The sequence below is a fragment of the Theobroma cacao genome, chromosome 3 (genome assembly GCF_000208745.1).
Source record: "Theobroma cacao cultivar B97-61/B2 chromosome 3, Criollo_cocoa_genome_V2, whole genome shotgun sequence".
In the NCBI taxonomy this organism is placed as follows: Eukaryota; Viridiplantae; Streptophyta; class Magnoliopsida; order Malvales; family Malvaceae; genus Theobroma; species Theobroma cacao.
In genome coordinates, this window is record NC_030852.1 from 14,551,815 (window position 1) to 14,570,811 (window position 18,997).

General features: G+C 35.9%; 1 protein-coding gene and 1 long non-coding RNA gene across 2 annotated transcripts; both read left to right on the forward strand.

The window, feature by feature from the left end:
• On the forward strand, positions 244-1,189 carry LOC108661147. The gene is made up of 3 exons (XM_018117038.1): positions 244-764; positions 812-941; positions 1,145-1,189. The coding sequence occupies exons 1-3, from the start codon at positions 244-246 to the stop codon at positions 1,187-1,189; spliced, it is 696 nt and encodes a 231-aa protein (XP_017972527.1).
• LOC108661270 lies at positions 9,615-18,687 on the forward strand. The gene is made up of 3 exons (XR_001927025.1): positions 9,615-9,656; positions 17,693-17,768; positions 18,637-18,687. It is a non-coding gene; the product is annotated as an uncharacterized LOC108661270 (long non-coding RNA).

The window sequence follows — 18,997 nt, forward strand, 5'->3', positions numbered from 1 at the left end:
TGTGATGACCCCATATACAATAACCCCATCGCTGATGAGAACGAGATTCGTTCCCCTGATACATTGCTCCATGAAAGTTATTAGGAAAGGGGAAATGTAGGGATATCTCGTAGGTGGGTAATTTCAGGTGCAAAAAGGTTTGCCTTCCAAACAATTACAACCGAGGAGTCAGCATGTGCCGATGATCGCTTATAGAAAGGAAGAATATTTTCCTTGAAGGCCTAGTTGAAACAAGCTTTGAACATGTTGGCTCTAAAAAAGCAGTTTGGGATAAGAGTAAAAAGGTCATGTAAAGCTCTTTATGAGGTTGGCTACAAATACAAGGCATGCAAGTTTAGTGTGCGTGCAATGAAGTTACTTGAAGGAGAAGAATATTGGCAAGTTCGGACGTTTCACAAAGTACACATGTTTACTGTCGATGGTTTGCAAGGGCGATTTGCAACTAAGAGTGAGAAGATAATTGGTGAACTTATGTCACACAAGCTTCAGGCTAATGGAGTAGCATTGAGACCTAAAGACATAATTAGTGAGATGAGGGTTCAATGGGGATTGGAATGCTTGTATGGTAAGGCCTGGGAAGCGAAAGAGTATACGGAGAGGCTTGTTTTTGATCCCCCCGAGGAGTCATTTCAGCTACTACCCTCGTATTTTTATATGTTGGAACAAGAAAATCTCAGCATAGTCACTGTAGTGGCTACTGATGAGGCAGAAAGATTCAAATATTGTTTCTGGGCATACGGGCTTGTATTTTGGAGTTTATGGATGTAATGAGTCTTATGGTTGTAATTGATGTGACATATTTGAAAGGCAGGTTCAAGGGTGTTCTGTTTTTCGCTGAATGCAAAGATGCGAATGAGTGCATATATCTAGTTGTGTTTGGCATCGGCCATATTGAGGACGAAGACTCGTGGACGTGGTTTCTTAGCAAGCTGCGTGATGCGGTTGGTTGTCTTGAAAACACTATGTTCATTTTTTATCAAAATCTCAACATTAAGAAAGCAATCCAAAATGCATACCCAGAAGCGCACCGTGGTTTATGCAGGTACCACTTGAAGACAAACTTTAAAAATAAATTCAAGCGCGACAACGTTTCTATGATTTTCACCCTTGCTCAAGATTGCTATAAGCTTTTTGATTTCAACAGACATATGAACTAGCTCAAGCATATTCACGCAGAAGCCCATGCTGACCTTATGAGAATAGGCCCTGAGAGATGGACACGTGCCTATTCACTGGCAAGGCGATACCAAATAATGACATCCAACATTGCGGAATGTGTTAACTCATGCTTGAAGCATGCAAGACAAATGCCAATCATTGTTTTGATCGAGTTCATCAGAGACATGTTCCAGCGTTGGTTCCATGATTGATACGAAGAGGCCGTCAAGGTGACCACGCCCCTCAGCCCTTTGGTTGCCAGGCAGTTGAGCGAATGGTTCAATAATTGACATCGCTTTGTGGTTAAACATATCAATCGAGTGGAGTTAAAGTTAAAGATGGGAAGATGGATGGACTTGTAAACCTGTCCACGAAGACGTGTTCATGTTGTGAGTTCTAAACAGATTTACTACTATGCAGCCATGCCATTGTAGCAATAAGGTCAACATATCTTTATTTCTTATTTGAACCATAATTGACATAGCATTTACATAGTGCTTAAACATTGAGTTCATTGTATTTTTTAGTAAATGCATATGTGAAGCCATTGAATTTTGCACTGACTACTACAAGATAATCGTTTTGGTGGAGGGTTATGCGGGGTTCATTCACCCGGTAAGGCATCCTAATGAGTGGGACATCCCCCTCATGTGAAACAAATTGTCGTATTGCCACTACCTTGGCGAGGCCCAACGGGAAGACTAAGGAGGAGAAGGATTCCATCGGCCAGTGAAGGCAGTCGAGCACGGAGATGTTCATAATGCAAGAGGCAGGGCATAAAAGATAGAATTGCCCATCCCCATTTGCAAATTCCATCCACAAATCCGGTACCATCTCCAAGTCAATCGGTGCCTCCACAAGTGCGTCGACCAAAAGCATGTTTAAGTTACAGACAAACCGGTCACACACGCAACAATTGTCCAATACGAAGGACAATGTCTAAAAATGTAAGGTGTCTTGTGGATGAAGACTGCTTGTCGGCCTAACTAAATGTGTAACCCATGTGCAATACCTTTGTCAAAATTTTCTGTTGCAGTATCTTACAGTCATTCATATTTGGGTTTTGGGCTTGTTAGTTTCCTCTTGTAGATGAGTCTTTATTTTTTTTATTAATTTTGTAGATATATTATTTGATTATTCATTTCATTTTGTTCGTAGCTTTGAACACTAAATAGACTTGCGAAGTCCCTATACTGTTACCCTCTTTCTCACATTGTATTACGACTTGTATTAAACAATTAATGATTTAATTAAATTCCTTTCTATTTCATTTGATTTAACCTTTTATATTCTTACAACCAAATCTCTTAAGAGATATAAAATTAATTCGTCAAACTTTAGTAGCTTTCTAAATCCTAATATTCAATTTTTTTTGTAATTTTTTAATTACAACGTTTATTTTATCTTATTAATACATCCATATAAAACTTTAAGCCAATCATTTAACAAAATAATAATAATATTGTACCAAAGAGTTTACTTCAAAGGATGCAAGTATAGAAAGAGAAAATTTTTGACTAATTAAAAACATATCATATGAAATTTAAGATTAAAACACATGACTTGACCAAACAAATTTAAAAAATTTATGGATCATCCAATGAAATTTCATCTATGAATCATCATAATTATTTTTTATTAAATTAAAACATTTTAAAAATAAAATTAAAATATAAGGATGAAAATTCCTCAAAAATATATAATGCTAAGCTAATTAAAGAAATGCCACATGGCAATTTTCATCATCAAGTGTGGGGGTTGAGATTAAGCTGTAATTGTTAGATGTCAATGACATCTTGTGGTGACACACTGAGTGGAAGCAGATACTTGGCATGACACGCTAAGTGCATGCAGATTTCTGTGGTGACACGGCATGCCTCAATTATGGTGACACGTTGAGTGGAAGCAGATACTTGGCGTGACATGCTGAGTGCATGTAAATTTCTATGGTGACACGCTGACTTCTTACAGTATTGTGGGGTGACACGGCATGCCCTATCTTGGGGTGACATGCTGAGTGGAAGCAGATACTTGGCGTGACACACTGAGTGCATGCAGATTTCTATAGTGACACGTTGATTTCTTACAATATTGTGGGGTGACACGGTAGGCCCCATCTTGTGCTGACACGTTGAGTGGAAACAGATACTTGACATGACACACTAAGTTCATGCAGATTTTGGTGGTGACACGTTGACTTCTTGTAGCATTATGGGGTGACATGGCACGTTCTAATTATGGTGACACATTGAGTGGAAGTAGATACTTGGCGTGACACGCTGACTTGTTCCAGTATTCAGGGGTGCCACGCCATGCCCCAATGGGGTGACATGCCATGTGGTTACAATATTAATTTAAAGGCACTTTGTTTGAATTGAGAAAGAAAAAGTATTGTATAAAATGTACGAATATTAAAATTAATAAAATTAATTGTATATACAAAAAAAATGTATAGATAAGGGCCGATATGTTCAGGGTTCACTCTCACAACTGTTGGAAAAAATTTCTAGAGTGTATTAGTGACGCATATTTGGAATCATATTCTACTTAACTCTGATCAATTTTGATTGCAAAATATCGTCAATGTACCCTATCATGAACATACCGCAACTGACACATCATTCTGTCGATGCACTTTAGCTTTTGGCAAATGAATTTCCAATGGCATTAGTGCCAAATCTAGTGTCTTTCGGCATGTTTTGTTGAAATTACTAGCTTGGTGGCAGATGATTGGCATAATTATCGTAAGGGGTGTCATCTAAGTCGCACGCACTCCGTTATCCTTAGTATTCGAAGTTCTTACGGAGTCCACCTTGATCGTCCACCTTACCAACTCGATCTTCGCTACCACCCAATGCCCACCCACATTGTAAGGCCCGAGGATGAAATAGACATCTTCCCATTTTTTACCGTATGTCGACTTTTCACCCTCCACATACCCCTGTAACTCATCTAGAATTTCCATAGTCGACTAGGCATCTTTAGTTGGAAATGTGGTGTGTAGCATATGGATGGTGTCCTATGAAGCATGTATACATGAGCTTACACTTAATGCAATAAAAAACTTAGTATTTTCAAAATTGAAAAATTTTCAAATAAACTTACGAAGAATATCGTGTCAACCACGCATGCACGGGCAGTGTATAACTTTGACTTCGACTCTGTCATCCACTTACAAAGTATGCTGAGGCATGTGTCTATTTGTTTACTAGTCATTTCTTCTTTGGGATCCTCTAATGTTGTGAAAAAGTCAGCCCCTTGATCCCCTAAGATCCAGACGTTACGCCTACATATGTAACAAAATGAGTTTGACAAGCCTTGGTGGATTAATGCTTCATTGAAAACAATATTTGCATTGTTATTTTTGAGCTTACCTCGCACACTTGTCTTTTTTGAAAGCTTCGTATGCTTCAATTGTTGTGCTTTTTACATCACGATGGCTCAATAAGGGGTCGACATATGGGCTTGCCCTGTATTTGCTCACCATTTTCAGCTATGCCCGCTCAGTTGGGTTTGAAATTTGTACTGCACGATGATGGACATCAGATGACTCTAGTGACGACAACCGTGACCTGCTGGCTTCAGGAGTGCTCTGAAGAAGATGGTCCCCTCCTGCTACTACCTCGACTAATGCATCGACCTGAGGAAGATGCTCTCCTTCAGCCACGACTGAGTGAAGGTCCCCCTTCCCTCCCGTAGATGCATCGATAATCGAATCAGCCTCAAGAATAGGGTCTCTTTCAGTAATATCTAATTGAAGGGTCACATCCCCTACCATAGCATCATCTAGATTGGCCTCAGGAACAGGGTCTCGGTCAACACCAACAACGTCATTGTGAATGTAAACACCAGGTTCATCATGCTGCCCATCATCAGCATCATCGTGGTCCTCACCAACATCATGAGATGAAGGACCGCCCTACAGAACGACACAAATGGGAAAATCCGTTAGCTCATAAAAAACCACAAACCATAACTCGAGAACAAAAAATAGAACTACACCTACTAAACGTAAACGACCAATATATGAGCGAAGATAGAATAACGTACTTATAATTTCAGATCGTCTAGAATCCGAGCAATGACATGATCCTCAAACATCTGCATCGCCAAAGTCAGGGATTGAATTGAAGCCTTCAACTCTGACATGTCTTTTTTATACTGGTGCATGATTCGTCGCAACTGACACTTCGTGACTACTCCATCATTGACTCTTGTCGAATGGGTCAACTGCAATAACATATATTACTGTGTTATTCAATAATCATATATGGAATTGTTGAGCATTACCCCTTAGAACTTTAATATCCTTACCGGTGGCTCTTTACAACTACGTTGTTAAGTAGGACCGATCAGTCTTTGAGAAGCTATTGTCGCCTCCCTCAATTGGAATAATAGAAATTACTGTGTTACTCGATAAACATATGTGGAAATGTTGAACATAAACCGTTAGAATCGATATTATTAATGGGTCGTTAGCACTGTGCGTTTGAGGAGGACCTCTTAGTGGTTGAGGAACTGTCGTCGCATGGTCCAATTGCAAATACAAATATGTTTTTTGATAATCACATATGGGATTGTTGAACACAAATCATTATAACCATCCTTACCGGCTTGTTGTTAGCATTGTGAGTCTGAGAAGGACCTATCGGTGGTTATAGAGCTATCGTCGCATGTTCAAACTATAAACACAGATATGTTATTTGATAATCACATATGGAATTGTTGAACACAAATCGTTAGCACCGTCCTTATCGGCTCTTCACTGCCATTACCATGGTCGTCACCTTCTTCCATCAACTCGAAGACTGATTGCTCATCAACTCCAATAGTGACGGTATGCCTTAGCTACATGGCACCAGTGGCACTTTTATGCTTCAAGTTTCTCCTCTTTTCCCTCACACCTAAGCCCCAGTCCGCTTGATCCTCCATGTGCCCTATTGGCATGTATTTGTGAAACCTCAACCTCTATAGACCCGTAACTAGAAGTAGATGCGATAACACGGACTAGGGGTAATTTTGTCATTTTCTTGGTGAGCTCCTAAAAGTAGATTTCCTAATATTATTAAGGCCTAAGTAGGCCTAAGGAGTAAATGAATGATGTATAACATGATAAATAAATGAAGAAAATAAAAATAATGATAATTTCTATAGTATGGGTAAAATGGTCATTTTTCATCTCGGGTCAAAATTTTTAACTTTTCGTGAACCCAAGTATTTCTAGACTACTATGGACTTTGTCTTAGTGCTAAAGAAGTAAAAAGAATGTGTAAAGGTAAGGGGAAGACAAAGTGAGCTTGTTAAGGGCATTTTGGTCATTTATGTAAGAATTGGATAAACTTTAGGCATAAATATCTAACTCTCTAGCAGCTTTTCTTCTTCCTTCCATCCTTCTCATGTTTTCTTACCTTCCATGGAAGCTTGCTTTGAAACCTCCATAAATTTTCTCAAGTTAACCCCAATTTTCATGCTTTTGTGCACCTTTTCACAAAGTCCTTTGTGCTCTTTGACTCTCACCTTAAAACCCTCAGAAGTCTTATTTTGATACTTTCTCTCACTAGTTAGGTGTTTTAGAGAGAGAAAGAGAGACTTCCTATACTAGCTTGAGGACTTTTGAGAAGGAGTTCAATTACGAAGCTACCAAGGTGAGTAAAGAAATTGAGTTGATTTTTAAGTTGTTGAGAATGGCTAGTGGTTAGATTTGTGAGTGTTTTGTAGTTGAGGTAGTTTATTCATTTTAGTGTGACTAGGATAGTGAAAATAGATAGCCACTTAATGGTACTTGGAAGCTAGCTAGGAATAACTAATAGAACATGATTTAGGAGATAGCTTTTAGAATTATGGTTATGTGAATTGAGTTGATTTGTGATGCTATTGTGTGTAATAGGTTCCAACGAGACTCTACATCCCCATTCGGACCATTAGTGGAAATTGGAGTCGATTTAATAATCAACGAGGACTAGTGAGTGAGCTTGCATTAAAAATGTTTTGGAATAAATGATTATGTGCTTGATTGAACCACTTGAAATATTTTATTGGTTTTTCTTTAAAATTGCATGGGAACAAGCCCTTAATGAAATGTAGTATGTTGTGAATGTGTAATATGATGAATCCTTGTGCTCCTATATTATATGGATATATATATATATATGTTGTGTATGGATAGTTAATATTGTGTAATAAATATAGTCGTGCATGTGCGCGAGGTGGGGGAGCACATGCTGGTGATGATGGGTGTAGAAGTGTGGACGATGATATTGCCTATGCGCGATGTGGGGGTTGAACATAATGGCATTAGTTATGTGCAATGTGGGGGTGCACACGATGACTCTAGATATGTGTGCGATGTGAGGGTTACACATGAGCTGAGTGAGGCAGTAGTGTTATTCGTGTTTATATATGTATATATATATACTTATGCAATAGAAAGTTTATGAATATGGTATATGATTGCAATGTATGTGGAATCCTGCATGTTGAACCTTGGATGTTGCTAAGTATTTTCAAACTGATTTTTTTATTACAGGGATATGGCCCTTTCTTAATGTAATAAGAAATTTCTTTTAGGTGTTCTGTTTCTCGCTGCAACGAGAATGAATCTAGCTGTAGTGAGAAACTCTCGAGTTGGGAGGCTTGCTGGAGTCCTATAACTCGTTGCAACGAGATACCTACAGGTGGTTTCGCTGCAGTGAGAATTCATTCTCACTACAGTGAGAAACTCTCGAGTGGTTCGAGATTTTGGTTTGAATTTTGATGCAGCAGAAAGGCATTCTCACGGCAATGACCCTCTGTTTTGCCTGTCTTACGTGGATATTTGCTGAAATTTTTCATTCTTTTCAACTTCATGGTTTATCATGGATTTTCAATGGTAAGGAATTAAATAATCAAGGGTTGAATTAAGAGGCTTTATAAGAAATTAAACTAAATTGCATTGTTTATAACTAAAGTGCATCATGTTTTCAATATTTCTTCGTATCGTTTACTTGTTCCCTTCTTATGTTCACTCACTAAGTTTATACTCACTGTTTTCAACTTCATGTTTTCAGATCAGGAGGCAGTTGGAACCTAGGTCGAGGTGTCCATGTAGATTCATCTCCTTGGTAGGTAGCTCGGCATTCAATAGTTGTACCTTCACCAAGGTCACTTCGCTAGAAGTCGAGTGTCTTTTTGTTGTGTATAGATAAACGCAATGTAAATTACTAAGATATATGTCTTAGACAATATATGTATAATTTGATTGGTGATGCCACTATGAGTTGGCAATGGTTAACATTATTTTGGGTTAACATAAATGCAAGTATTTAACTACTGTAGCACATTATTAAAGCACTTGTAGGTTGGAATTATGAAATGTGACTTTAGGAACATTTGATAGAATAAGGAACAGGTTATATAAATAGGCTTGCTTGGGCTTCATGGGCTATGCCCATTGGGTCTATGCGCCGATCATGGCCCGAAAATTGGGATGTGACAATATTGGTGGCCCTTAAATAATGGGACATCGATGTCCACAAAATATCCCGACAGGCCTAATCCGGGGTGGGCTCCAAGGTCTCAACTGCCCACAACTACAAAATACGGATTGTGATTAAATTTTAGGGAAAATTATTATACAAATTCACAGCAGAAATTAGTAGCTGTTCACTCACCTGCTGAGATGACTCCAACATTTCAACTGCCTTGTAGAAGTCTTTTGGCTTCTAGTTGCATTGCCATCTGCACATGCGTGGGTACACATTGTCCTTCGGAGCAGAAGGGGCAACTATCTTTTGCAAGGCCGGAATTGCCTCAATTGCCCAAAACTGCAAGTCAAATGTAATCATTATCAGACCGTAAATGATAAATGAGTGCAACCATAAATTATTATGTCAAAAGGAAAATGAAAAATGTTACGTGACAGTACTTGTGTCAAGCCCGACCTTATAATGTACTTGCCATGTCCTTCATGTGATTGACAATATGCTTACAAACTTGGAAAGCCTCGAAAAATCGTCCAAAGTCGATATTGTACCAAATGGTACTATAAAGTTGAATTAAGCCTCAAACTAGTCTAAATAGAGATCTTAAGATGAAATTGAAAATTTTAAAACCCCAGAATGACTTAAAATGATGATTTGGAGTTCGAGGGCTGAGTTCGAGTCAAATTTGAATTTTCATGTTCTAGGGGTAAAATGGTAATTTTGTCACCCGAGGATAAAATGGAAATTTTTAGAAAAGATTTTAATCACATTTGACTCATTGGAGTATGATTTGAGTTTAAGAAGTGGAAAATTTTAATTCTGGCATTTTTTCGAGCATAGGGGCAAAATAGTCATTTTGCCGCCCAAGAGCAAAATGATAATTTTACACCACCCAACACTTGTCCAGCACAAAATCAGCCCATTTCTCACCCATATGGCCTGTCAAAGCATGAAGTGAAGAGGAAAGGAAAGAACACAAACCCTAGGTGGGAAAATTAAAGAAAAAGTGTGGGATTTCAAGGGATTAAGCTAATAAAGGTAAAATTTTGTGATTTTATCTTGTGATTTACACCACCCATGCTTTCTTTTTCATTTTCCATGCTTAGAACTCAAGTTTTCATGATGAACCCATGCTGGCCAAATTTGAGAGGAGAGGTTTTGAGCATTGATTTTGCAAGATTTCAAGCTAATTAAGTGTTTTTGGTTGTTTGGTAATGGAAAGTATGAAAATCTAGCAAGGAATCACTTTGTTCTTCACAAACCCACAAGAGGCCGAATTTTCTAGGGAGGATATTGAGGCTGAAATTGATGATATTTCATGATATTTTGGTGGTATTTAATGATTAGTGAGGCTAGAAATTTAATGGAAAATTTTAGCATGAAAATCTGAATTTTTACCTAATGTATAGACATGTACGATTTATGGTCCGGACTGATAAATTGAATCATATTCACAGTCATTGAGGTATTTTAAGTATAATTGGAGTGTAGAAAGTGAAAGAAATTGATTTGGAGTTAAATTGGAGGTTTTAGCCAATTACACTAAGAATAATGCGAATTAGGTCCAATACCATATTTAAACGGCTATTTGAACATTTTGCATCACATTTCGTGCATTCATATAGATTTATAGAGCCTGAAATAGTTTATGATAAATTGACACAATTTATTGAAATTCGTGTCACGTATGATGTATAGGTGGTAAGCCCTCTAACAAGGGTAAAGAGATTGTGCCCAAAGACCGAGAATAAGAGTATATCTAACTCCTAGTACTATGAGTAACCTTACTATCGTCTTAATTATCTAAAGTATGTTTGATCCGATTTTGTGAATTTTATGGAAAATGAATTAAATGATTAATTTTTCGGCTTTATAAACAAAATGTGATTTAATGAAATAATTTCATAAAATTGTTTTAAAATTGAATGATGGCTTTTCAAATAGAGTAATTGGAGACCAATTGATGTATTGTGAATTTATGGTTCTAATTGATTGGCTTATGACAATATTACCATGAATGGCTGAATTGGTATTTGTGTTGAAATATATGAACTGTGTATTTAGCCTTGAAAGGCTGTGAATTACAATAATTACCATATCATGTTATTGAATTTTATTGATTGGTGGTATAATTATTAGCTTACTGTAGTGGGCGGGTTCCGTGGACCAGCCTATTAGAAGGCACAGTAACCCCGTTATATCTTACCTCAGTATGAGAGGCGTGGGTGGATAACTCTTGAGGTTAACTCATTTAGACTTCACTTCACCTTAAACCACCACGTGAGGGCAAACTCAGCCAATACCAAGGAACGACTATATTTTCAAAAATAAAACATGATTTATGAGTACATAACTTTTTAATAGCCTTGGCAGACTCGGTTTGGGATAGCCCGCGATCAAGGTATCCCTGGTAACTGGGTATGAGAATGATTTTGACACGAGCCAAAGTTTTAAGAAATTCATAAGCCATGTTAATTACTCAATTTATATGAATTGATTTTATTTGGTTGAAACAAGTTGAAAGGTGATGAATTTCAATATGTTAAACTGTTTTATCTGTCTCCATTTACTCGACTTTAGATGGTTTAGATGGTATCTGTTTACTCACTGGGATTTTATAATCTCACCACCCTCCTTTTCAACCATTTCAGGCTCGAGGTAGCCTGTGCATAGCAGATATCGTCAAAGATTATAGTCTACTTTACTACTCCAAAAATTGTAGGTTTACTGCCTTTGTGCACTTTTGTTCCTTGTGGGCCCATGAGTCACTGTAAAGTAAATTTCATATCTCGGTTATCTGTATTATAGTACGTATGAATTTATTTTGTTTTTACATTACAAAAATTATTTACCGATGACTTTATAAATATTGTTTTACAAAAAATTAGAATATTTTATTGAATATTTTTATTTTATTCAACTAGTTGCAATATCATTTTTAATAAATGTTTTAGACACCCAAATTTATTTTAAATCATGAAATATGTGTTTTCCACTCATCTACTACATTTTTAGTCGTGTTTGGAAAATTTTAAGGAAAAATGACGAAAATGCCCCTGTGTGGTGAAAATTATTTTACCACAGTTTTGGAAGGGAAAAAGCTTAAAATTCTTTAAGAACGAGGTTTGGGGATGATTACTTATAGGGGAGATGAAAAAAAAATGGTACTAAAGTCTTGCAGGGTTCCGGTTGGCACTCCGGGTAATGAATGTCTACCGGGACGTCGCGGCGGTTGTCACGAGCTCGAGGGGAGTACCTGGTTGTGATAATTCTAGTGGTATCGGAGCATTTGGTGTTAAAGGTATGAACATTTGGTTTTAAAGTTGTTTAAAAAAAAAAACTACAGTGTCAGTGTGGCCCCAAGTTAAGTTAAGTTAGATTAGATTTTGTTGGATAGATACATTTGCGCATAGAAACCTATTTGTCCTTGTGGGATATAAATGATCAAGAAATTACCATTTGGTTACGTATAGGTTGTGGTGCGCAGATTGCACTTACTATGCTTAGGAGAGACAGTGATTCTGATACCTCACATTGTACTAGTGAGGGATTAATAGATTCCACCGTTGAAAGCCGATATCGTTCTGAACCCAGTAATCTAGAAAGATATCCATTTAGGGTTCCTATTAATTGGACTCCATCGGATTTGGGAGCGAAGGTTCGAATAAAGGAAAGCACTAGTACTAGTGAGACTTATGAAAGTGTTGATAGTAACGACGTTAATGAAGGCATAAGAAATTTCATTTTGAAAGAAATTGAGGAATGTAGAAAAATCCAACAAGCTCAGATTTAAAAAAAAAAAAGCTCCAAGAGAATTCGAAAGAGGATCAGAGTGATGATGACCCTAAAGATACTTAGTGTTTTGTTGAAGTTGTACTACTTTAACTCTAGATAGATGTAGTATAAAGGAAATAGTAACTACCTGTATAAAGGAATTAAGGGTTGACTTTTATTTTATATAATGTGAATGAAGTAGTTGTTTAAATGACTTGATACATGTATATGGGAACTTTTTTGGTAGGACAGAAGTGGATTAGTGGTATAATCATTGAGCAGGGGTATTCACCTTAGTAGTGTGATTAGTTGCCTTATATAATTACTGAGAATTGACGTAGAAATTCATCAATGGTACAGGCAACTACAATACCTGATAAGTGACTTCAAAATTTATTATGGAAAAGGTGAAATTTGAAATTTCAGTTGTAGCTACAAATTTGAAAGGATATAAGTGATGCTTATAATGGATTTTTGATTCTATGAGGATTGTGAATATAAGTGTAAAGAAAGATGAAGGTATGAGATATCAATGAGGAATATCAATGTTAAGTGATGAAGTATGAATAACGAATTACAAGTGTGGTATGGTAAATGAGTTAATGTAAAGTGTTGCTATGAGAATTTATAATTCTTGTGTCGACTCAGTTAAATAAAAAGGGGCTAGTAACAACACAAGGTCGATTATGTGGATATAAAGCTGAAATGGTTAAAGGCGTTCCCTTCGGGGGAGAAGCAAAAGGTTTAGGGTTCGAAACTTGGCGAGAAGGTCCTGTAGGGCCTGTCGTGCCGCGATTAGGCACGGCGTATGCGAGTAAGTCAAGTGATGGGGACCCAAACATAACAATACCTCGGAGTAGGCCCCGAAAGGGATGCCACATAAATGGCTAAGTTACGGGTTAAGTGATCACATGTTGTGAGACATAAGTTTAAGATAGATATCCCCAAGGAAATACTCAAGAAAAGTTCTGCCATGGATCTTGTGAAAGCAAGCACTAAGTTATGCGGTTATAAAAAGGAAGCTGTAAGCTGAGAGTGATATTAGTATTAATATTGAAAAGTACTTGAGGAGAATCTAGTTTCAAGTTTTGCAATTTCAAGTGCAATTTGTAAATTGGTTAAGGAATAATGATGTTATATTCATATGAAAGAGTGGAACAAAGGATGATTGAAGTTGACCTTGATAATGAAGTCAGGTAATGAAACTTTCCTAATATATTATGGAAATTGGAATTTGAAGATGCTTGAGGCATACATGATTCAAATGAGTCTGAGTTTTAAGTGACAAATCAATATCAAAATGCAAGAAGGATACAAGGTAATATAGAGGCATGAAGAATAATCGAGGAAAAAGGATGACTCTTAGGAATTGTGGTATTGCATAAGATGCAATGATCAAGTTATGATAAATCTTTGAAGTATCAATGGGATTATAAAGCATACATGCATAATAGATTATAATTCAATGGAGATGACATTATGATGCAATGATATATAGTACAAGGAAACTTAAACATATAATTGGAAATGAACAAAGAGAAATTAGTTTGAAGGTATTTGAAAACAGATACCCATATACATAATGAGGAATATGGACATTTGAATGTGCGTGTATATGTATATGTGGAGATTAATGTTCCAATCATAAACTTGCAATAAAAAGATAGTTTTGAAAATTATGGTTTCCATGATCATGAAATATATGGAGATTATCAATATGTCGGCATACACTTGGAGTTATACATCTTGTGATCCCCATGCATCATATGGAAGGAGATATTCCATAGGGGAGCTAACCCTAATTTATGGTTACATGACAATAGGTTTGACATGAAATTTAGAGCGCCTTGGCATAAATGTAGAATGTAGTGTGAAAGGTTAAAAGGACACATATACTTTAACAAAGCCAATAACATGAAGGAGGGGGAGATATGAATGTTGATAGGCTGAGCATAAGGACTTAAGGATAATTAATGTAATTATATTAGATGGTATGATCTGAATTAAGAACATGGACGCCTTGGGAGATTTTGAAATAATGTCTAGTGGGGTTAGTGAGCTAAAGTGTTATCAAACATGCAATGAATGACTAAAGTTATGAGTGACTTTGAAGATAAGCCTTAGATTATTTAAGTTCTCAATGGAACTTTATTAAAGGAAGCGTATGGAAAAGCATAAGAGAATATATTAGTTTGACTGACTATAAGAGGTCAAAAATTGGATGGCCATGAGTGGCTTGTAAGTAACCTAGGAATGTATAGGTAAGTGTGCAAGGGAGCTATGATCGATAGATAAGGGTGGAACTTTAATGATGAGACAGTGTTCACTGTGTTAAACCTTGAACTATAAAATATGGATTTGTATCCACCTTATGAATACTCTGATGTGATAAATTCGAAAGACTTTTCGTAATGAGAAAACATTAAAGCTTAAGGAGCAAATGGCTATACAGTCAAGTTAGACTCATGACTGACATGTCACATAAGTATGAGGATGGGAAACAAGTATAAGTATACTTGGAAATACTAGTTTGAGGCAATGATTATCCTAATATTTTATGGACCCGATGAGGTTCTGGTCTCAACATAATTGTAGACGCAAAACATAAATTGTGAAATGTACTTCCCCACAAGTTTCAATTTATTTTTAAGTAATTATCAAGGCAAAGTACTTAATAATGGTAGGCAAAGGTTGAATTGTGTTCCGAATGTTTAGAAAATGAGGGTGATACGATTTGATTAAATGACACTATTATGTGTAAGGGAATAGAAATATGCTACAGGAACTGTAAAGATCTACTTAGAAAAGAAATGATGATTCGAAAATTCAAGTACTCATGTACAAGTAAGGGTTTGGTGATGAGATATGACAAAGGGTTGAATTAATCCAATATGAACTTTGACTATAAAAATTTGATTTATATAATACGTGTTGTTTGGGGATGATGCCAACTAGTGGTTAACTCTCATATGAGAATGGAATATGTGCAATCGAATTGGTGTAATCGAAAGTGTGAAAATTTGCCTTGATTGGCATAAGCCCATGACTCAAAATGGATGATTATGGATTTAATCTTCTACGGTAAAAAGGGCTGAAGGAAGTTGTTACCAGAAATATTTTGATAAATGATACTTTGATTTTAAAGTGTACTTGAGGGGAGATAAATGTTTATTTTCATTTTCAGATTGATAAACTAATAAGGCCATGAGACCTAGTGTTTGGAGTAAAATTTGAGGAATCACAAGTTAGATATGTTTATATGTGACGTATAACTAACAAGTTGGTTATGACCTAGGAATTATAAGGATTGATTAAGTCCATAAGGATACATCCAAAGATAGGTTTATTTATTTAAATATATCATGGTAATAGACAAGATCTAACTAATAAGTACTGGATTATGAAAGTACTGGAGTTTTCTTTTTGAGAATATGGTTACTAATGGTTATCAAATTTGAATTATCTGTGATGTTAAATATATATATGGATAAATAAAGAGTATTTTGAAGTGAGAATTATTGATTGTTGACAAGTGATAAAGGTAGCGCAACAATAAGAAATCCCATTAGAGGTTGAGTTGCGTGGACATAAGAGACTTTGGGAGATAGTTAAGGAAATGGTATCAAGGAAATGTAATCTATAGCGCGGTTAAGCCGTACGCGATGGACTAATATGATTAAGAAGATTGAAGCTACATAAATGTGAGGTAAACATAAATATGAGAATACGCACAGGAATGAATAAGAGCATCCCAATTGTTAAAGTATTGTGGATGAATGCTCGAATGGAAGATATGACATGGGAAGTTGAACATTAGATGAGAAGACAATACCCCACATTTTCTTTGAGTTTAGTAAATGAAACTTTGAGGTTAAAATTTTATTTTAAGGGAGGTAGTGCTGTTAAGCCCGACCTTATAAAGTACTTGCCGTGTCCTTCATGTGATTGACAATATGCTTGCATACTTGGAAAACCTCGAAAAATTGTCAAAAGTCGATATTGTACCAAATGGTACTATTAAGTTGAATTAAGCCTCAAACTAGTCTAAATAGAGATCTTAAGATGAAATTGAGAATTTTAAAACCCAGAATGACTTAAAATGATGATTTGGAGTTTGAAGGCTGAATTGGAGTCAAATTGGAATTTTCATGTTTTAGGGGTAAAATGGTAATTTTGTCACCCAAGGACAAAATGAGAATTTTTAGAAAAGATTTTGATCACATTTGACTCATTGGAGTATGATTTGAGTTTGAGAAGTGGAAAATTTTAATTTCGGCATTTTTTCGAGCATAGGGTCAAAATAGTCATTTTACCGTCCAAGGGTAAAATGATAATTTTACACCACCCAACACTTGTCCAGCACATGGATTTTACCCAATATTATCATGGATAATTGAGGAAATTTAAGTGGTAGAGAGAGATTGCTTAATGGCTAAGTATGACACTGGACCAATGGAATGGTGACACGTGTCAAAATCTCATCCAATTATTATTTTCCTTATAAATTAGCACAAAATCAGCCCATTTCTCACCCATATGGACGGCCAAAGCATGAAGTGAAGAGGAAAGGAAAGAACACAAACCATAGGTGGGAAAATTAAAGAAAAAGTGTGGGATTTCAATGGATTAAGCTAATAAAGATAAAATTTTGTGATTTTATCTTGTGATTTACACCACCCATGCTTTCTTTTTCATTTTTCATGCTTAGAACTCAAGTTTGCATGATGAACCCATGCTAGTCGAATTTGAGAGGAGAGGTTTTGAGCATTGATCTTGAAAGATTTCAAGCTAATTAAGTGTTTTTGGTTGTTTGGTAATGGAAAGTATGAAAATCTAGCAAGAAATCACTTTGTTCTTCACAAACCCACAAGAGCCTGAATTTTCTAGGGAGGATATTGAGGCTGAAATTGATGATATTTCATGATATTTTGGTGGTATTTAATGATTAGTGAGGCTAGAAATTTAATGGGAAATTTTGGCATGAAAATCTGAATTTTTACCTAATGTATAGACATGTGCGATTTATGGTCCGGACTGATAAATTGAATCATATTCACAATCATTGAGGTATTTTAAGTATAATTAGAGTGTAGAAAGTGAAAGAAATCAATTTAGAGTTAAATTGGAGGTTTTAGCCAATTACACCGAGAATAGTGCGAATTAGGTCGAATACCGTATTTAAACGGCTATTCGGACATTTTGCATCACATTTCGTGCATTCATATAGATTTATAGAGCTTGAAATAGTTTATGATAAATTGACACAATTTATTGAAATTCGTGTCATGTATGATGTATAGGTGGTGAGCCCTCTAACAAGGGTAAAGAGATTGTGCCCGAAGACCGAGAATAGGAATATATCAAACTCCTAGTACTGTGAGTAACCTTACTATCGTCTTAATTATCTAAAGTATGTTTTATCTGATTTTGTGAATTTTATGAAAAATGAATTAAATGATTAATTTTTTTACTTTATAAAGAAAATGTGATTTAATGAAATAATTTCATAAAATTATTTTTAAATTGAATGATGGCTTTTCAAATAGAGTAATTGGAGACCAATTGATGTATTGTGAATTTATGGTTCTAATTGATTGGCTTATGACAATATTACCATGAATGGTAGAATTAGTACTTGTGTTGAAATATATGAACTGTGTATTTAGCCTTGAAAGGTTGTGAATTACAATAATTACCATATCATGTTATTGAATTTGATTGATTGGTGGGATAATTATTAGCTTGCTGCAGTGGGCAGGTTCCCTGGACCAACCTATTAGAGGGCACAGTAACCCCGTTATATCTTACCTCAGTATGAAAGGCGCGGGTGGATAACTCCTGAGGTTAACACTTTTAGAGTTCACTTCACATTAAACCACCACGTGAGGGCTAACTTAGCCGACACCAAGGAACGACTATATTTTCAAAATAAAAACATGATTTATGAGTACATAACTTTTTAATAGCCTTGGCAGACTCGGTTTGGGATAGCCCGCGGCCAAGGTTTCCCTGATAACTGGGTATGAGAATGATTTTGGCACGAGCCAAAGTTTTAAGAAATTCATAAGCCATGTTAATTACTCGATTTATATGAATTGATTTTATTTGGTTGAAACAAGTTGAAAGGTGATGAATTTTAGTATGTTAAACTGTTTTATCTGTCTCCATTTACTCGACTTTAGATGGTATCTATTTACTCACTGGGATTTTATAATCTCACAACCCTCATTTTCAACCATTTCAGGCTCGAGGTAGCCTGTGGATAGCAGATATCGTCAAGGATTATAGTCTGCTTTACTACTCTAAAAATTATAGGTTTACTGCCTTTGTGCACTTTTGTTCCTTGTGGGTGCATGAGTCACTATAAAGTAAATTTCATATCTCAGTTATTTGTATTATAGTACGTATGAATTTAGTTAGTTTTTACATTGCAAAAATTATTTACCGATGACTCTATAAATATTATTTTACAGGAAATTAGAATATTTTATTAAATATTTTTATTTTATTCAAATAGTTGCAATATCATTTTTAATAAATGTTTTAGGCACCCAAATTTATTTTAAGTCTTGAAATATTTGTTTTCCACTTATCTACTACATTTT